The 19,020-nt window shown below is 30.2% G+C and overlaps 2 protein-coding genes across 3 annotated transcripts; both read left to right on the top strand.

Moving 5' to 3' along the window:
- The first annotated feature begins 1,356 nt into the window (after positions 1-1,356).
- On the top strand, positions 1,357-5,769 carry LOC125837040 (SHUGOSHIN 2). 2 transcript variants are annotated; one of them, XM_049516175.1, is made up of 11 exons: positions 1,357-1,499; positions 2,037-2,237; positions 2,332-2,369; positions 2,506-2,614; positions 2,728-2,751; positions 2,838-2,906; positions 3,284-3,325; positions 3,404-3,500; positions 3,594-3,645; positions 3,752-4,094; positions 5,461-5,769. In XM_049516175.1, exons 2-10 carry the CDS (start codon positions 2,094-2,096, stop codon positions 4,041-4,043), a joined length of 867 nt encoding a protein of 288 aa, XP_049372132.1. In that variant the 5' UTR covers positions 1,357-1,499; positions 2,037-2,093; the 3' UTR covers positions 4,044-4,094; positions 5,461-5,769. The 2 variants fall into 2 exon arrangements, with proteins under 2 accessions (XP_049372132.1, XP_049372133.1); XM_049516176.1 differs by lacking the exon at positions 3,284-3,325 and having other exon boundaries at positions 1,369-1,499.
- A 10,925-nt stretch (positions 5,770-16,694) lies between these two features.
- LOC125837041 (uncharacterized) lies at positions 16,695-17,985 on the top strand. Its single transcript, XM_049516177.1, has 2 exons — positions 16,695-16,826; positions 17,135-17,985. The coding sequence occupies exons 1-2, from the start codon at positions 16,773-16,775 to the stop codon at positions 17,942-17,944; spliced, it is 864 nt and encodes a 287-aa protein (XP_049372134.1). The 5' UTR covers positions 16,695-16,772; the 3' UTR covers positions 17,945-17,985.
- Positions 17,986-19,020: the final 1,035 nt, after the last annotated feature.

Genomic DNA, 19,020 nt, shown 5'->3' with positions numbered 1-19,020 from the left:
CTTTATACAACACAAATTATACATTGTAATTTGTATAATATGTGTTTGTAGAAAGTGATAAAGAGAAAGACAAAAGAGAACTGGGCATGTAAAGATCCGTATTTGTATAATTATAAGTGTATAGGATGAAAATATATGTATTTGTATTTGTATATACATTTTTCTCTCGATTTATACAAACACAAACACATTTTATACATTTGTATATCAAATGGGTTTGTATACCGAATGAGTAATTGTATACCGAACCAGATGACAAAAAAAATGGGATATTTGTTGTGAATTACAAATAAAATAAACTATGGTTATAACCTTTAATTTGAATTCATAGTTTGTTATTTCATACAATTTTCCGATAAAAAAACACATTATTATTGGTGTTTATTACCCGTTGAAAAAAATATTTTTCCTGATCACATTTTTTGCTAGAAAAACATTATTTCGGATATATGTATCTGACGGACCAAATATATGTATCTCAAATACATGCAAGTCAAATTAGGTGTAATTTATTTCAAATATATTTTATTCAAAGCGTGATTCACATGGAATACACCGACAGTCTCGCTCGCCTCTCTTCCTTACTCGCCGACCTCTCTATCTCTCGTTTTTCTCCGTATATATCTATATTTTATAATGTATATGTGTTTCACAAATTTTATATATCTGTGTATCCAATATAAATTGCATGTATTTGTGTATCTGATATTAATTTTATCTCGTGTATTGGATATTAGTTTTATTAGTGTATTTGGTGTCAAATATTTCGTGTATTCATACATAAATACATGTATCTGGTATTAAAAAAATATGTGTATCAAGTATCAAAATTTACACTGATATATTCATCAATGTATATAGCGAAAAAAGACAAATATACCCCAAACTAGCGTAAATGGTATGCAGATACCCTCCGTCATACTTTTGGGATATTGGTGCCCCTACCGTCTAAAAACTAGAGCATATATACCCTTCACTCTAACGAAAGACTAAATAGGGACATTTGGCGCAATCTTATCCATCAATCTGATATTTAATAAATGTCGGGTCGGTGGATAAGATTATGACACGTGTATGTCCGTTAGTATCGATGGTATATATGCTCTAGTTTTTTGGATGACAGGCATACCAATGTCTCAAAAGTATGACGGAGGGTATATGCGTACCATTTACGATAATTTGGGGGATATATTTATTCTTTTTTCCATGTATATATATGTCTAGTGTCAAAATATAAACTATACGTTTATCAGTTGCGTCTAAGTATCATCGAGAGAAAAAAAAAGAAAAAAAGGGAGATAGGGAGCGGGGAGCAAAAAGAAGGGGTTGGGGGTTATTTTTAAAAATCAAATATGTAGCCAAATGGATCGTGAATAAGGACTCAAAGTTCGACTGACATTCGGCCCCAAATTTCAAATTGCATTTCGGCGGCGAAGTTTACAGCCAATCGACGGTGACGTTTACAGCCCTTGGCGGCGAGGTTCCGGCGAAATCGAGTTGTAAGTTCCTTCATCCTCTTCTCAATTTGACGAAAGCCCTAATTTGCATTCCTATTTTGTGCATTTTTTGTTTGAATTTTTATTGCTGATTATCTGAAAGTACGACGGAAAGATTGAGTAGAGAATATTAAGATTATAAGCAATGAAGTGACTATCATATGTTGTGAATTTCAGTACAGATTCCGTTTTTAGTTATAATTATTGATTTAATCTTAGTTGTTATATTGTCTGTTGCTAAAGAGTTGAATTTTACCGCTACTGCATTCTCACCTCTTGGCTAGGTATTGGGTGGTCTCTATTGCTCGTATTTATTCGTTAGCTGATGGTTTAGCCAATTTGGCCTTTAGTCAGGAGTCCCGCATTGAATGACATTTACACGTGCCTTTTAGCATTTCTTCGCGTGTTGCAGGAGATGTTGTTGGTGTCTCATTCCCTAGCTTAGTTTAGGACTAGTTACTTGATGTTTTAGTTCTCTTTTACGAAAAAAATAGTTGAATTTTATTTGTTAAACTAAAGGAAAATTTGTTTCGTGCCAAGAAATCAAGGTCTAGAGAAGGGGAAAATCTGGTGAATGAAACAAAAATAGGGAAAGCAATGGAGGCTAATACCAGGAATAGTCCAAGGAAAAAGCTTGCTGATATCAGTAACTTACCGTTGCGAAAGAGATTGTCTAGACAAGATAAGATTCCAGAACATATCCCAGCTGCTTCGAAAGAGTATCTAGAAAGGATCCAGAAGGTACACTTTGTGTTTGTTTAGTGGTTTATTGTGTTAAATATATGAACTTAGCTTTAGTTTAGCTTAATTTGCTTTATTGGAAATTTTGATCCAGGAAAATATGGCGTTGATGAAGATGTTAGCAGAAAGGAAGTATCCTTTAATTGCAGATGAATGACACTTACTTTCCAGTTGTCAAATAGTTTTGGGTCACTTTTGTACTTTATAATGGTACTGGTGCCTCTTTTCTTGCGATTTGTTGTCCGGTTCCTTGATTCTTTCTCTATAGCAAGATCATTGAAATAACTGGGGTAGAGATGCAGAAACTGAGAATTAATGTGCGGAAAATGCAACAACAAAATCAGCTGCTTGCTCAAGCAAACACTAAAATGCTTGCGGTTTGTTATCTCTTCCATTTCTGAGCCCGTCAAAGTTTTCATTTGTTATCTGAACATTTGATCTCCTTTCATGGTGCTAAAACTATTTTTTTTTCCCTTTTGTTTCCCGCCAGGAATTAAATTCAAATAAAGATAGGGTAAGCATCGGATGCTTTTATTTGATATTCTTTTGATGTTAGATTTCCCCATAAGCTTATCTAAATGGTATTTTGGCTGATATTAGGTCAAAACATTACAACATGAGCTTGGATGCATAAAGGGCGTACTTAATGTTAGAAAGTCTGAAGCAGAAGTGAGTACAGTTTAGAGATAGCCAAATTAGTTCTGCATAATTGTCTAATTATTGATTGTTGGCATCTCTAATATGTTAATCACACTATTTTGTTGTAGTTATTGTTTCTCTTGTCAGAATGCTTTGTCATGCTTTCTATTAGTATTTTGCCATGATGTCTTCACTTCCCTTTTATTTTTTTCAATCTGCTTTGATATGTTTTTCCTTGAGCCTAGGGTCTATTGGAAACAGTCTCTCTATCTCTCAAGGTAGAGGTAAGGTCTGTGTACACTCTACTATCCCCAGACTCCACTTGTGGGAATACACTGGGTATACTGTTGTTGTAGAAAACTGTCAATTCTTTCTGTTTGTCTGAGGAAGTTTTCTTGTTCAATTAGGAGCAACTGAGAACAAATATGTGCCAAGATCTGAATGATGAGGTACATAAGCCGATTTTGGTAATCTCATAATGTCGTAGAGTTGGTTTTAATATACTCTTTTGCTGTCAATATTCAAAGGTGAAACCCATGAAGTGTGAGGAGGCAGGAGATCTATCATTAAGAAAAGGAGACGCCGAGAAAGCCAGAAATCTCAAAAAGAGACCCCAGTCAAAGAGTGAGTGTAACCTCTTGGTGTGATATGGTATTTATTGTCAATAAGTACTTAGGGACTATTGTTTTTATATTATTCCCTATCTCTGATGCATAGGCATGAGCTCTTCTGAGCAAGTTCAATGTGAGGATAAGACGGCAAATAAAAGGTTAGGCTGTGCATGTTAACTTAGAGAGTATAGTTGTGGTTTATCTAAAGTTCTGATTCTAAACATTGATAAGAGAATTTTCCTAACAAATTTGTTGTCTTTACAGATCCTGCGTAAGGAGGCAGTCTGCTAGGTTTAAACCTGAGGCGTTGAAACTCAGTGAAGATTCTTTCGAGGTACAAGATAATTGTGCTGTGCATTCATCAACAAGTGATCCAGTGCAAGAAAATGGTTCGACATCCATATGCATGTCATCCGATGATGTACACCCTTCTTCGAGGTTTGAACCTATATCCTTCGGAAGAGCATCTCTAGGCAGGCCATCAAGGGAGGCAGCTAAGAGAGTTCAGTCGTACAAGGAAATTCCTGTGAATATAAAAATGCGAAGACCGCAATGAACAACCTGCACTTTATGTATACCTTTTTGATATTGGAGCAAGTGTTGAATGGTAAGATCCTCCGTTGTACTTTTTGTCAGGTTTAGGTTTATAATTTTTTGTTGAAATTTGTATGACTAATTCTATCTCTGCTCCTTCAAAGTTTTATTCCCCATCCACCAAAAATTGCATCACCTATGTGTTTCCGGAGTAAATGTTTTTTTTTTAATTTCTGCCTGTACAATCTTGATTAGATGCTTCTTTCATGGTGATTGATGATTTAATGCTTTTGGACTGATGACTGCATCCGGCGTACTTGCCACAGTAATCTAATGTCATTTATACTGTCCATATGTTGGTTCAATAGAGGGATTTGCTCTTCATTTTATTTGATTGTAGAGTACAGAAGATTTAGAATTCAACATAGGAAGGAAGTTGGAAGTTTCTTTGGTAAAAGGTGATAATTTTGTTGAAGTTAAATGCATATAGAGTTGTGTTGACCATGTCTGCTATATACATTCAGGTAGATTCAATCATTAGTGATAACCTAAGTGTATGAATTGTAGGTGCATGCTTGGCGGGGGGATGAGTTTGCAGAAGTAAATGCAAATAAAAATCAAGCAGATATATATTATATGAACGATTTAGTGTAATGATACCTTGACAAGAAGAATTTAAGAAAAGTTATTACAAATATGTTCTTCCTTATTCCATTTCATGTTACAGGTTTCAGTATTTGATTTCGAATTTCATTATTTTTACCACTGAACTGTTGTTTTGCATATTCTGGACTATAATCAATCACTGAAGATATATTGTTTTATGTAATTTCTATGTTCTATCATCCTATTTTTTCTAAATTTCAATGCATTTGCCTTGTAAAATTAGTTTCTTTGACTTTAAACTACCATGAAAATGATAAATCTTATCACATTTTTTTGTATGTGGTGAAAATAGATACTTAAATCAACACTAATTAAATGACATTTCATATTTTTCACCTTTCTGAAGTATCCAGACCCCATGCAGTCATTGATAAAAGTAGAAACAACAAAAGATGGTCGTACATGATATAGCATCGAGTTTTCATTAATAGTCATCCTTGCTCCATGCTTTGCAAAGCCATCGACCACTCCATTTGCATTCTCTGAATGTGTGCTTGGTGAATGGTGCCTCAGTTTATGCATCAAGTACCTGCTGTCATCAATTAAATGAGAGTAGCAATCGTTTCCTTGCTGCAACGTGTTAATGATTTCCTTAGAATCTGTTTCTATTGCAAGTGGAACAAGGTTATAAAACCTGATTTGTCCAACATGAAAGGCTCTTAGTTCTACAAGCATGTTGTGTTTGTATAATCAGTTACCATTGTTCCCAATTTATGTATCTGATTGAATTTTTGCTGTATCCATTCTGAAATTTACTGATTGTATTGACACAGAATCCCAGATATCTCGAGTATGTTCAGTCTGAATCCATTGGCATGATAGGAGCTTACCTCGTTGTCAAGGAGGACATGGTTAGTTGTTACTTTCACCATTGCTCAGAATTATTTGGTAAGCTTAGATCGCAACCTAGGGATTGTGTTTGCAACTTTGAAAGGAGCTAGCTCACTATCAGGACTGACAGATATAAGCAATTAGTGATATGTTATGTAGTTTTTCAAAAAACTAGAATTGTACCGCTTTGAACAGTCTCCCTCTTGACAAGAAGTTGGGTCTAGGAACACAAAATTCATCAGAGTATGTTGAGGTAATCTTAGGCTATTGTGCAGTTTTTCGTTTTAGTTGTGCAAGTGGTGTTTCGACTATTTTCTGAAAACGGTCTTTGGAGAAATTTTTGCATCACGTAAGATGCTTATGTTACACCCGACCCTTTCGGAATGAGACCCTTTTCTTAACTATGTGAATGCAGGATGTATCGTGCATTAGACTATCCCTTTTTTATGTGGTGAGCATTGTGATGCTATAGATCCACAAGTTCAAGTTGTGGGATGAGCCACTAATGTTTGCATCATAAGATGCTTACGATACACCTTTTTAGAATGAGGATGCAACCCCTTTTTGAACTTTATGAACGCGATGCGGTGAGTGATGTGATGCTATAGAATACATGTTGAGTTGTGGAATCAACCATTAATGTTTGCATCGAAGTATGATGCTTACACTACACCCTTTTAGAAAGAGGATGCAACCCGTTTTTGAACTCTGAACATGGGATACATTGTGTACCAAATTGTCATTTTTTGTACGGTGAGTGTTTTACACAAATTGTCATTTTTTGTACGGTGAGTGTTTTGATGCTATAAAACATCACAGCTCCGAGTTGTGATAAGATGCTTACATTACACCCTTACAAGGATGCAACCCTTTTTTGAACTTTTTAAACATGGAATGTATTGTGCATCAGACTATTGTCTTTGTGTGCGGTGAGTATCGACGCTAGTCTAACCCCACACAAATCTTCAAAAGTTTTATTTAAATTTAATAATAAAATATAAATAAACGAATCTAGACGAGTTTGTATCACACAATAAAATAATGCAAACCAATACCTTTATCAAAATCCTTAGGTGTATAATTCTTCCTCTTGCTGACTTAAATAAATAAATAATATTTTTTCTTTAACAATTTAAATATTTAGATAGAAAATTCATAATATTCAACATGTTATCAGAGTAGGCAAGTGTTCTTTATATTCATCGTAGATTTGAGTCTCACCGTTATTCATAAGTAAATATACTTAGATATGATTAGCTTAACAAAAAATATCGGATGAACTTTTAACTTAATTAAATTAAAAGTATTTTACTTTTTAAATAGTTTAAGTTCTTAGATGAAACGATATACATGATTCAAACTCTTTTCAATTCCAATTTTATGTTAATGTATCACTAATCTTTCATCTACTGAGTTGATAGCGACAAATTAAAACAATTTAGCAAATTAATTAGAAGTCAGGGTCAGATAAAGACCACTAATTATGGCCAATATGGGAGTATTTAAAAACGGTGATATAGAACCTTCGATTTTTTTAAAAGATCACAAATCATAAGACGAAACTTATTCTACCTGAGTGAAAGGTCTTTCGGAAATAATTTCCCCATCTTCATAAGCAGGGACGAGAAAGTGTTCATCCAAACCTCACAACAAGAAATTACATTGTAATATAGAGTAATCTTTTTATGTTTTTATGTGCATATCTATATTTCGAATCTCCTAACACAAGATTATAGATTGACTCCGTTGTTTAGTTGATTCAAAATTCACCTATTTTTAGTTTTCGAATCTTCTTAATAAAATTTTTGACTTTGTTAATAAGATAAGAATAAAATCTGCGTACATCGTATTCTTCCAAGATATGATTTATGAGATTACATTAAATATAATATATTTCTTGTTGTTGTAAATCATAAGACAAAATTGACACGCAAAAAATAGGAAGAAAAAAAAAAGAACTTCTACTATTATAGGAAAATAACAAAAATTTCACATGCAACTCACAAATGTGAAGTTGAAAAAGGAAGAGAAAGACTTTTTATTTCTTTTAATTTCCATGCCTTTATCATCCATCATTTTCTTATACAGTTCACTAAAACCGTGTTTTTGCACGAACTTTAAAAAAATTATAATTAGTGAAAGGTGACTTTTTATTTTCTTCCCATTTGTTCAATAAAAAAATGAAGATAAAATCTTTGTGATATGAAAAAAAAGTCTTATCCAAAAAACGGTGCATGGATTTGTTAATTTATAGTAACGTGAAAATAGACTGGATATCACTATGGATATTACGACCCTAAAAAAAATAAATGAATCGTAGTGGGTTTTGGACCAATGACATCGGTTGAAATACGTATGATTTAACGGATTTAAATTTAGAATTTAAAATTTATGAAAAATTATAAGACATCTCAAGTTAATATATAATAATAATTTATTTATAAATATTTAATGAATTTGTATTCAGAATTTGATCCTATGAGTTTCAATTAATCTTGACTCCGTCTTTGTGAACATTAATTATTTCAACTCGAGCTATATATGCCAAAAAGTTAAAATATGAATGTATACATTGAATTCGAATATACGTACAGACTTTAAATCCTAAATTTACTTTTGTACGTAATTGTGATTAATACAAGCAAAGTATTTTATTGCAATTTTTTTGACATTATTATTGGAAATTCATAAATTTCAACCAAAATTCAAAGTGGTGGAAAAGTTGTGGTTAATTAAGCTTCCCGCCATTAAAACGAGAAAATGAACATTAGTGAGTCAAGTGGTGTCTTGTCAAGAATTGACATTTAAAAGTATACGTGGTTTGATTGTGGAATAATGATAACAATTTTGAAATAAAATGTGAGTTATTATAATCTACATTTGATTATAAATATTAAGTAGTTTTGAATTGTTTTATCCTGTTATTTGTACTAAAATAATGAAATTAACTATATGATCTAAAACATAGGATAATTAATCACATGAAATATCTTTGTGTATTCCATCCCACCAACAAAGTGGAGGTGCACGTGCACCTGTTAACTTCAGAAAAATATAATAATAATAATAATAATATATATATATAACAATTCAAATTATCATGTTACATTAAATATTTGTGTTTCTCTTAATAAAATTTGACTTCTCATTTGATTTATCGTCACGGGAATTACTTTTTTGAACTTCTCCGTGACACTTGATTATTCCGAATTTGATTCTAACAAAGCTCACAAACTTTCATTATATGACAATAAAATAATTTCATGACTTTTAAAGGATAAATTATAAAAGGACAGAAAAACAGAATAAGGAGAGACATCCATTATGACCCATCATTAACGATAGAGTAATAAGTATTCCTTCTATTTTTATCTGAGGTTTTGAATTCAAATCATAAGTATGGAGAAATACCTTTAGTAAGGAGCAGTTTATTCTTAAAGTAAAACTTTTGGCGTAAATTCAAATTAATCAAACTTTAAAAAAGATATAAACAGACATCGATACGATACGAAAAACCAAAAAGAATAGTATTCATTATGACTCAACTGAAATGGCCGTTAGTGGTTAGAAAAGGCCATTGAAGTATTATTTTTTTAAGGTTGTCACACTTTGTGTAAATGGATTAGTTCTCATAAACACACTTACAATTTTAACATCATATGTTTTGTAATTATTTTGTCTCACCCACTAGTTTTTATCCCATCAATTATATATCCATTTATTTAATTGAAATTAAAATTAGTTCTACTATGGATAAAATGGATTTTAAAAATAGTAATTTATATTAAGTGGAGTTAGTTAGTATATGGTTAGTGGAAGGCAAACAAATTGTTAATTATATGATTAGGTTTAAGTACTACATCATTTTCCCTCCATCCCATTAATTGAATTTTTTAGGGTTTTGTCTCATGTTTTGTAAAATATTCATTATTAGAAACAAAGGCAAATTCAGGACTATATAGTTTATGGTTTTTTACAACGATCATAAATTAATATACACAATAATTGAATTTCTAATCAAATTATGTATAAATATTTTACTTCCGCCATTTCAAATTATTTGTCATGATTTTTTTTCACGATCCATGAAAAAACATTAATCGTTAGAAGGGGGATTAACTATTTAATTTTATCCTTCATTTGTATTTAATTTCAATAATCATAACATCACGATTGAAGCTGATCTTTTCCTCTTGTGCCAAGATCCTTGCGGAATCTTTCCATCATGATCGACTACATAAGTTTCATTCAATCAGTAAGAAAAGAAATATGAAATAAAGAGTTCAACTTTTCAGCCTCCTACAGGTCCCTTCACTCCCTCCGCCTTACACGGACTTAAAAGAGTATCTAAGGCGGATTAGTGGTTTGTTTTCAAAAAGAATTTTATTTACTGTAGCTTTTAGATAGCTTACTTCATGTAGTGGTTAATCTCAAATCTCTTTTCTTGATCGGGTGGGCCTATGTCACTAGAATAGGTGATGTTTGAAGTGGCGAAGGCCTAAGTAAAAAAAAAGCAGGCTAAGGTTACGAAGTCACTTACTTGAACTAGAAAACTAAAGGAAAGACAGGCTAAAGTTACTCAGAATTGATACGTTTGTAGTCTTCAAGAACTTCAACTATTAAGACTTAAGGGTAAAATGCAAAAAGAATTAATTTTGTCTTGAACTTCTAAAACGATAAATAATTTGAGATATTTAATTTTAGAGATAATTTGAGACAAAGGAAGTAACAAATTTCTTATTATATACCTAACATGCGTAAAATTATTGAATTCATGTGAATCCATAAATCGTACTTTACATTCATGAGTGATTAGGAGAAGGTCAGAGCCAATAGGAAGTTGACACGTATGAGGGGTTAATGCATAATATCAATTATTGTGCGTGAGAGATAATGTTGTATAATTGTGATACAATTTATGGAGGAAAAAGAAAAATTGTAAAAATCATGCTGGCTTAGTGTGCAACTTCACCTTCATGTGTTTTTTTTGGGTGCATTTTATTTAATTATCTTCTGTAGATTCATGAGAAAATGAGTGAAATTTGACTTTCAAGACACTCCAAAATTACTTATTATTCCATTGAAAATGCATGCCATTTAAATAAACTGAATTTGAAGTGATCATTTCCTCCCTAAAGGTCAATTGATTATGTGATCCTTTACCAAATTATTTTTAGTTTTATTTCCTTTTTATTTATGAGAATCGAAGAGATTTTCATTTTTATACATAAGATCAATTTAGGGAAGAGATAGTTTAATCTAGTTAAATTATTTTTGATTAAAATTATTAAATGACTTCTTAATGGATGTAAAAAGAATTCTAGAAGGAGTATTCTTACCCAATTAGTAGGTGTTTACATCGAAATAAATAATTTAATATTAGTAGTTAATCATACTTTGAATGATAAATGTGTATATATTTATATATATTTTTTATATTTATTAATTTGACATAAATATTAAGTGCGACAAAAGATGAGTCTTATGTAATTACTTGTAACATCTGTAAAACAAAGGTGAATAATTAATAGATACAAAGACTATATAATGGAGTACTTTATGTGTAGATATAATTTTGAGACTTATGTAAATGTGTTGTGAAATGTCAAACTCTATTATTGTTATTTTTTAGTTGGTTAAAAATATTTTTCAAAATATATATTTTGACAATTTTGATCTTTTAAATTTGTTAAAAGTGAACAATTTTGGTACGTTCATCATATATATTAATTGAACTCTAATTTGTCAAATCTAACAAAAACTATGGAGATATAAAAAAAAGATTTGTCGGTTACTCAAATTTGGAGGGTTGTGTAGTTTTTGTATTTTGTGCGATTTATTTTTTTTGTTGTCTAGTTTTGGCATTTTGTCTAGCTTTTTGGATTTGAAATATTTTTTAAGTATTGTTTATTATTTTTTAAAATATATAATTCTCATCAAATCTAACCATTATAATGTGTTTATATATTTGACAAAGACCAAAAGTATTAATATTAGATTAAATTAAAGGATCAAAATTGCAAAAATATATGTTTAAGTGAAAAATTTAAACCTAAAGGACCAACTTTGTTATTTGTATCAAATGTGCTAGTATTTTATTTAAAAGCGAAGCAAATATTTGAAATTTATTGATATCAAATTTATAACTTGAATAGTTATTGGGTTCATATAAAATCTATTAAATTCGTTCAAATTCACTTATAATATGATAGATACATGCCTCCACCTCTTATTTGTTCCAAGTCGTTGTGTAGTCTAAGAATTTATTTGGATGAGCTTATAATTTCTAACTTATAAGTCAAAAGTCATAATTAAATTTTTTTAGGGCTTATTTTGTCTTTTTGACTTAAAAATAAGTGTTTAAAGATATTTTTAAATTTTACCTAAATACTTAAAATAGATCAATCCAAACAAGTTAGTGAGCAACATATTTCACGTAATAGCTTATTAATAATAATAATAATAATAATAATAATAATAATAATAATAATAATAATAATAATAATAATAATATATAATCACACTTTATTCTCAATCTAGTTGCATAACAACCTTTTCACTTATAATCATATTTTGAAAATACATATTTTATTTTATAAGTCAAGTGAATGTATATTATTTTTTACACAAAAAAATGGTTTAGTTGAATAGATAATCCAGCTGGAAGTCATAAATCCCAGGGCCTAATGTCTTTATTATTTCCATAATGTATTAATGTCTTTTTCCACACGAGGGGCATATAATCCGTGCAATATTGAGTTAGTATATAGTTTAATTTTCAAAAAAAAAAAAAAAAATTAAAAAAATTTGAAGAAACCATTACATTTTTTATTTTGAATAAATAGTTCTCATCATTAATGAATTTTAAGAAATAGAAAATTATAAAATTACATGGTAATTAAATATAATAAAAATGTTAAATAAATATTCAAAGGTGCATAAAGACATTAAAATCGTATTGATTACAATATTTAAAGTATTGTAAAGATGATTTCAACAAATTAATATAACGGACATAAACTATTAAAAGGATTATATGCATATTCCCTTTTTTTAGAATTTAATAAAATAAACATTATTTTTTCGATTATTATTATTTCTAAAGTTCCACTTCTCCTTTTTCTAAAATCTCCTATGTTTACTTCAATCTTTTTTCAGGTTTGGCAAGGAAGATTACTACTAATACAATACCAATAAAGTTTACGACAACAAAGTGACAAACACTCTTTCATTCTTAATCAGATGTTTTGAAATTGAGTTGAATATTAAAGTCATTTTATTAGGAAACACTTTATTTTCAATATGAGATTTTTCGACTTGAAATCATATATAGTCGCATCCTAATGAAAATATCAAACATCGGATAATTAAAAAAAACTGTCAAGGTCTTTCAATAAAAAAAGAAACAAAAAGGATTAGAAATATCGCTAACATATTGAAAATGGTTTAAATATAATCTCGTTGCACTCATTGAATTACCATTAACATTGTTCGTGTTAAAATGTCCCTCCTTTCAGCTATTGGCCCTAATTTTCCTTTACGGTTAAAAATGTTCATTATATAAATGTGAGTTATCTTTAATCGTAAAGGATAATTATTGTCTAATAGATGAATGGATGAATATTTTTTAACTCAAAAATTAACATCTTATAAGAGAAAAGAGGACAAACTTAAGCCATTTTCACCTTCTCAAAAATAATAATAAATCCTATCATAAAGAAAAAAGACAAAAGTAGAACATTGGGGTCGGAAAATTTCAATTGGTTAACTATCTGAACTTTCACTTATTGGTGATGACTTGTTTCTCCACCTTATAATCTCCTTTCTTATTTCCCCTTTCTGTATCCCGACGAGATAGAATTGCTTGGATGGTAACCCCCCTCCCGCCCCACTTCCACCTTTTTTGCTCCTTTGGTGACTCAAAATTACAACCTTGTAATGCGAACTTTTTATTTTATTATTTTTTTAAAAAAAAATGAACACATGGGCCCACTCAGTATTTTAGATAAGATGAGCCAATAAGAATACACATGAATGGGTCCCACAAAATGGACCCACACGCCAACGCGTGGTGGAACAGAACCCAAGAAAAAAAAAACAAAATTGTGAAAGAAATTGAGTCAAAATAGAAGCCGTTATTTTTTTTTTTCTCCAAATACCTACTTTGTTCTCTAAAAGGTTTTCATGTTGTCCCTACCATTAATCCCTCCTCCCTATAAATAATATATCTTCCCTCCAAAATCTTAAAAAGTTTACTCATATTGAGTGTTTATATCGATTTAAATTATATACATATTAGAGATTGTTTAAGTTATATAGAGGGTTTCATTATGTACTTATAAAAAAGAGAGTCAAATTTATCATTCTGTTACGCTTTTGATTAAATTTTTGATTTAATATTACTTCTATCATTAGAAAAAGTCTCGTTTTGCACGATTCCTTCAATTGAAGAGGTAAATATGAATGGTTCCTTCATGTTAGAGAATTTGGATAAGTGAATTAAGCTCATATCAATTTTAAGCTGAAGCTATGTTAATGATAAAATCGTATATAATACGATTTGCTAGCGATGAGAGTATAAACAAGGTTAAAACAAGCAATTTTGGATTGTATAAGAAAAAGATTTGGACTTCCTCTATATTTTATTACTTCACCTTAGTTTAAATATCAAATATGAGTAAGTATCTTTTATTAAATTTAATCCTGAATTTCACCAAGAAGAAAAAGATAATATAAAAGCCTTATTGATTCCTTTTCTTTGTGAAAGGATTAAAGAATTAAAAAAAAAGGAAATTTAAATTATTTGAGGAGATTTAAGATTTTCCTAAGTTAAATTATTAATAATGTTATTAAGTAAATGAAATCTTTCAATAAAAAATTATAACATTACAAATAATGTGTTAATGAGGCAATCTTAAGATAACTTTTCATAAAAATTGACACACATATTCTCAAAAATTAATTTAAATACAATAATATAACATATTTTGTATAATTTCATAAGTGCAGTCTGAAGATGATAGAATATATGTAGATTTTACACTTATATTATGAGATAGATAAATTATTTTCGATAAATCATCGATTCATTTTAAACAGAGTTCTTAAATTAAAAGCTCGGATTAATTTCTAAAAATCTAAACACAAATGCAAGGCACCACCTTTTAAGAATTTTTGGCTTACAATGAAAAGAGTATACGAGGTCGCTTTCACAGTGCGGCAAAAAAAGAAAGTGAGAAAAATAATTCAAAATTAATAATTAGACATAACCTATGATTCCTAGTCCATACAATTTTATCTTTATTAGAGTCAAAAAGGTTAACCATAAACATATACTATCAAAGCAAAAAATGAAAAATATATAAAAAAAAAAATCTTTAGATGGAATGTGTGTGTCATTCCCATCATTACTCAACTTTATCTTTTATTTTGACCAAATAGTTTATTACATTAAATATTCCACAACTTTCAATATTCATCATTATATATGGTACAAATCAGAATTTTTTAATTTATGAATTTTAAATTATATATCTTTTTATTTATGATAATACATTATAATTATAAGATTTAAATCAAAACTATTAAATTTATAGCTAAAGAGGTGGCTCCGCAGTCCGTTCTGTCTTCGTAGAAACGCATAATTCGAATATCCAAAGATATGATTTAGTGGTCAAATAAAATGCGTTGAAAATCATGAAGTTTCAAGCTCAAGTTCAAGTAGAAGCAAAAAAAACAAACAAAAAAAAATTAGGTGACTCATACTTTATACTTACATGTTCAAAGGTTGCTCAATATCTATGCTGCTAAAAGATAACACATTCTGTTGAATTAATCGAGATATTCACAAGTTGATCCAGATACATCGATCATCAAAAATATGATTCACATACTCATAACAAAGGCGTTTTATTTTTATATTTTTTCTTATTTTGTCTAAGTCCACTGTCCACATGCACAAGTCCTATAGTCCTAATTTATGGACCCCTTAAATTTCTTATAAAAAGTGTGAACCTAGGGAAAAAAATGTATTGTGGATAAATCAACATTTTCAGACTAGCTTGGATCCATTATATATTATTATTCCACTTGTTTTGGTATAAGAGTCCAAAACAAATCTTTATTCAAGATTTGCAAGCTAAATCCTATATATATTTCTTTAATTTGTTAGGGAACTTTTTTGCTTGAATTTAAACTATATTATTTATATGTATTAATTACAAATTCTTAATCTATATTATAATTAAACAAGTCTTGATTATGCAAATGGTGTAATCTGGATCTTGTGAATGAGTTGTTATTCTAGATGATCTTGCCATGCTTTAAGTTGACTTGTATATTTAATTAAATAATTGTGTATTAATTGTGCCGACTAGCTTGTGTAACATTATATTTCAAACATTCCAAAAATTCACTAAAAAGCCAAAAAAAAGTTAAAATTACTACAATATATAAATAAAGTTCAATATTCAAATCCATCTAAGTTCAAACTTATCGATAATCTATCCAACGGATTTTTGGTCAGAAAATCCCTTACTAACGAGCCAGAGTCTGATGGAATGTCCTTTGAAAATTATTGATTTTCTAGTAGTAAAATTAATGGTTTATCATTTGATCAAAATATGTACTTAAAACACTAAATTACCATTTTTTTTTTCTTAAACAAGACTATGCAAAAAATAAAAAAAAACTTTTGAAACCCCATAAGATAGACAAAAAAATTTTTTGTCAAAAATGTGATACTGCTTTTAATTAATGTGTTCACTCATGTGTGTGTTTCTTTCTTCATTTATTTATTTTTTGCATAGGAAGGAGATTCATTGTAGCCCCCATTAGTCCCCAAATTGGATTCTTTAGTTCACATTCCCTCTTTACTTTTAAAAACAGTTAACAAATAAAAATAAAAAATGGCCCTCTTGTGTACTAAGAATCTTATAGTAACAAGTATAAGTAGCAAGATAATATTTGTGATTTATATCCACTATAACCCCTTTTTTCCTTCTCTTTTTCTTTTTTGGCCTTTTGTGTTTTTTCTCCACAAACATTTTGCCTCTCTTAGAGTGAGATAATAATAATAATAAAGATAAAGTAGCAATAGTACTACTATTACCACTATAGTAGCATCATAAAAAAAGCAAACTAAACTTAGTTTATATAAGTAAGTCTCAAAAACCCTCAACTTCTTTTTTATGTACCCTCTTTTGTTTTAACCTCTTTCAAGCCAAACACATTTACAAGAAAGAGAAAGAAAAAAATGGAAGATCAATGTAGCCCTCTTAGCTGGCCTTATAACTACTACCTAGAAGAGGTAATTTTTTAACTAACTTTCTTGTTTCTTGATTCTTTTAACTAACATTCTTAGTTTCTTGATTTTGTCAATAACTAACATTCTTGTTCCTGTTCATATTCATTGTTCATTGTTCAATTCCACCTTGCTCAGACTCTCCAAAAGTGATGTCGCATCAGTATTGGATCCTCCAAAATAATGTACTGTACTGTACTGCTTTTGAAGGATCTGACATGCATCTGTCACTATTTTTGAAGAGTTTTGAGCAATATAGCTTAAAACCCCTTAAAACAACCGTTTTTTTTATGTGGATTTGGAATTTTTGATAGGGGATAGAGGAATTGAAGCATTCATTGGTGTACACAACATTGGAATTGGAGAATACTGTGATTTCAGCCCATGAGGAACTTGCAAGAAAAGATGAGGAGATTTTGCAACTTAAGGATCTATTGACTAGAGTTATGAAAGAAAGAGATGAAGCACAAGGCAAATATCAAAGGATTGGAATGGAGAAAATTGTACTACAACAACAATTGCTCCAACAACAACAAGTACAAGTACAATTTCAATTTCAAAAACATAACCAAAATAATGTTGTTATAGAAAGTACACCTATTTCTAGTGGCACAACAATTAGTCATGATAATCAAGAACATGACCAAATTTTAAAAGGGGTAGTTGACTCTAACCACAACAACAACATTTGTGTACTTTCTAATTCCTCAGATTGTGATGAAAACAATGTTGTTTCACCACCATTATTAATCCAAGATTTAATCGAAAATGTTGTAATCAAGAAGCCATTGCCAGAGAAGGGGAAATTCTTGCAAGCTGTGATGGAAGCAGGGCCATTACTTCAAACACTTTTACTAGCAGGACCACTACCTCAATGGCAACATCCACCACCACAACTCAACTCAATCGACATTCCTCCGGTCACTATTACCTCCCCTACTCCGCGTTTGCTACATCAGGACTCTGCCCTGAGTAGTAGCACCGGGGGAATCTCCCCCGGTGCTAGAACATGTTTTGGGCAAAAAAGGGATGTTGTTGGTGCTGGTTTTAACATTGTTGAAGGCATTGATACTACTTCAAAGTATCAAAAAGTTGTTCACCAATCATCATTGACCAACATGTAGTGCTTTTCCTTCTTTTCCCACCTCTATAATTAGCTCACCTTAAGTAGTATAGTATTTTTTGTTTCCCTCTCTTCTGAAATTTACTGGCTCGACTAATTTAGATTCGAGCTGTGTAGGGCCTGTTACATGGAAAAGTAAGTGCTCCCATCAGGAGTTAAGTTACCTGAAGGTGGAGGAATTTCATCCATCTCGCCACAACCCTGGTTTGGTTAAGTTTAGATAGTAGGATATGCATTATCCATCCTTTTCATATGAAAAAGGAGGTAAAAATTACTAAGCATGAAAATGGATGGATATCATATGCATGCCATTTAATTCCATCCAATTAGGATCTTTGTAAAATTAGTTGGTTTGCCTTAGAAACTAAGCAATCCTCTTAATTATTAGCTAACCAAGATTTAGAGGATTTTGACAAAAGGTCTAATTATGAATGGCCTTTTACTTAGTTACATATTTGGGTTTTTTTTCAAGATCAATGTCTCACTATAAAAGTGTTGTATTCTTGATCATGACTTGGTGCTTTGTTTTTTAAGCCCTTTGATTTGGATGGAGAGAGGAGTTTGATCTTTTATTTTAATTATTTCCCTATGTAATATGAGTTATTGGGGATTTTTTAAAATTTTTTTTTTTACTATATGTATACTTTGCTATCTTTTTTCTCTTGGTCTAATTTTGCATAAAAATATTATGCAAGGTGTATCTTGAGAGATTATGATGTTGTAGACTTGTTTGTCATCATTGAGAAGATGATTTAGTTTAATGAAGGCTTTTGTTTTCCTTTTCTGCTTTTTTATGTCACATTCATTAATTTTCCAAGTTCTTTTGGATTATTATTATGATATACAATATTATAACTTAAAGAAGCAACAAGTAATTTAATTAAAAAGATTCCGAATGATTCTACTTTTCTATAAGGTGTACCTACCATACATGGTTTATGTCTGCCATTAAAATGACATCTATAGTTGAAGTAACTTTACTTTCACTTTCATACAAATATATAAAAAGGAAATTGAATTACTTTTATCTCATTGGCAAATTAAAAGAATCCTAGGTAAAAATATAAGAAATATCCA

The sequence above is a fragment of the Solanum verrucosum genome, unplaced genomic scaffold (genome assembly GCF_900185275.1).
Source record: "Solanum verrucosum unplaced genomic scaffold, falcon-dt-bn FXZP01000165.1, whole genome shotgun sequence".
In the NCBI taxonomy this organism is placed as follows: domain Eukaryota; kingdom Viridiplantae; phylum Streptophyta; class Magnoliopsida; order Solanales; family Solanaceae; genus Solanum; species Solanum verrucosum.
Note: the sequence above shows the minus strand (reverse complement) of the source record. Positions and strands in the feature narration are given on the sequence as shown.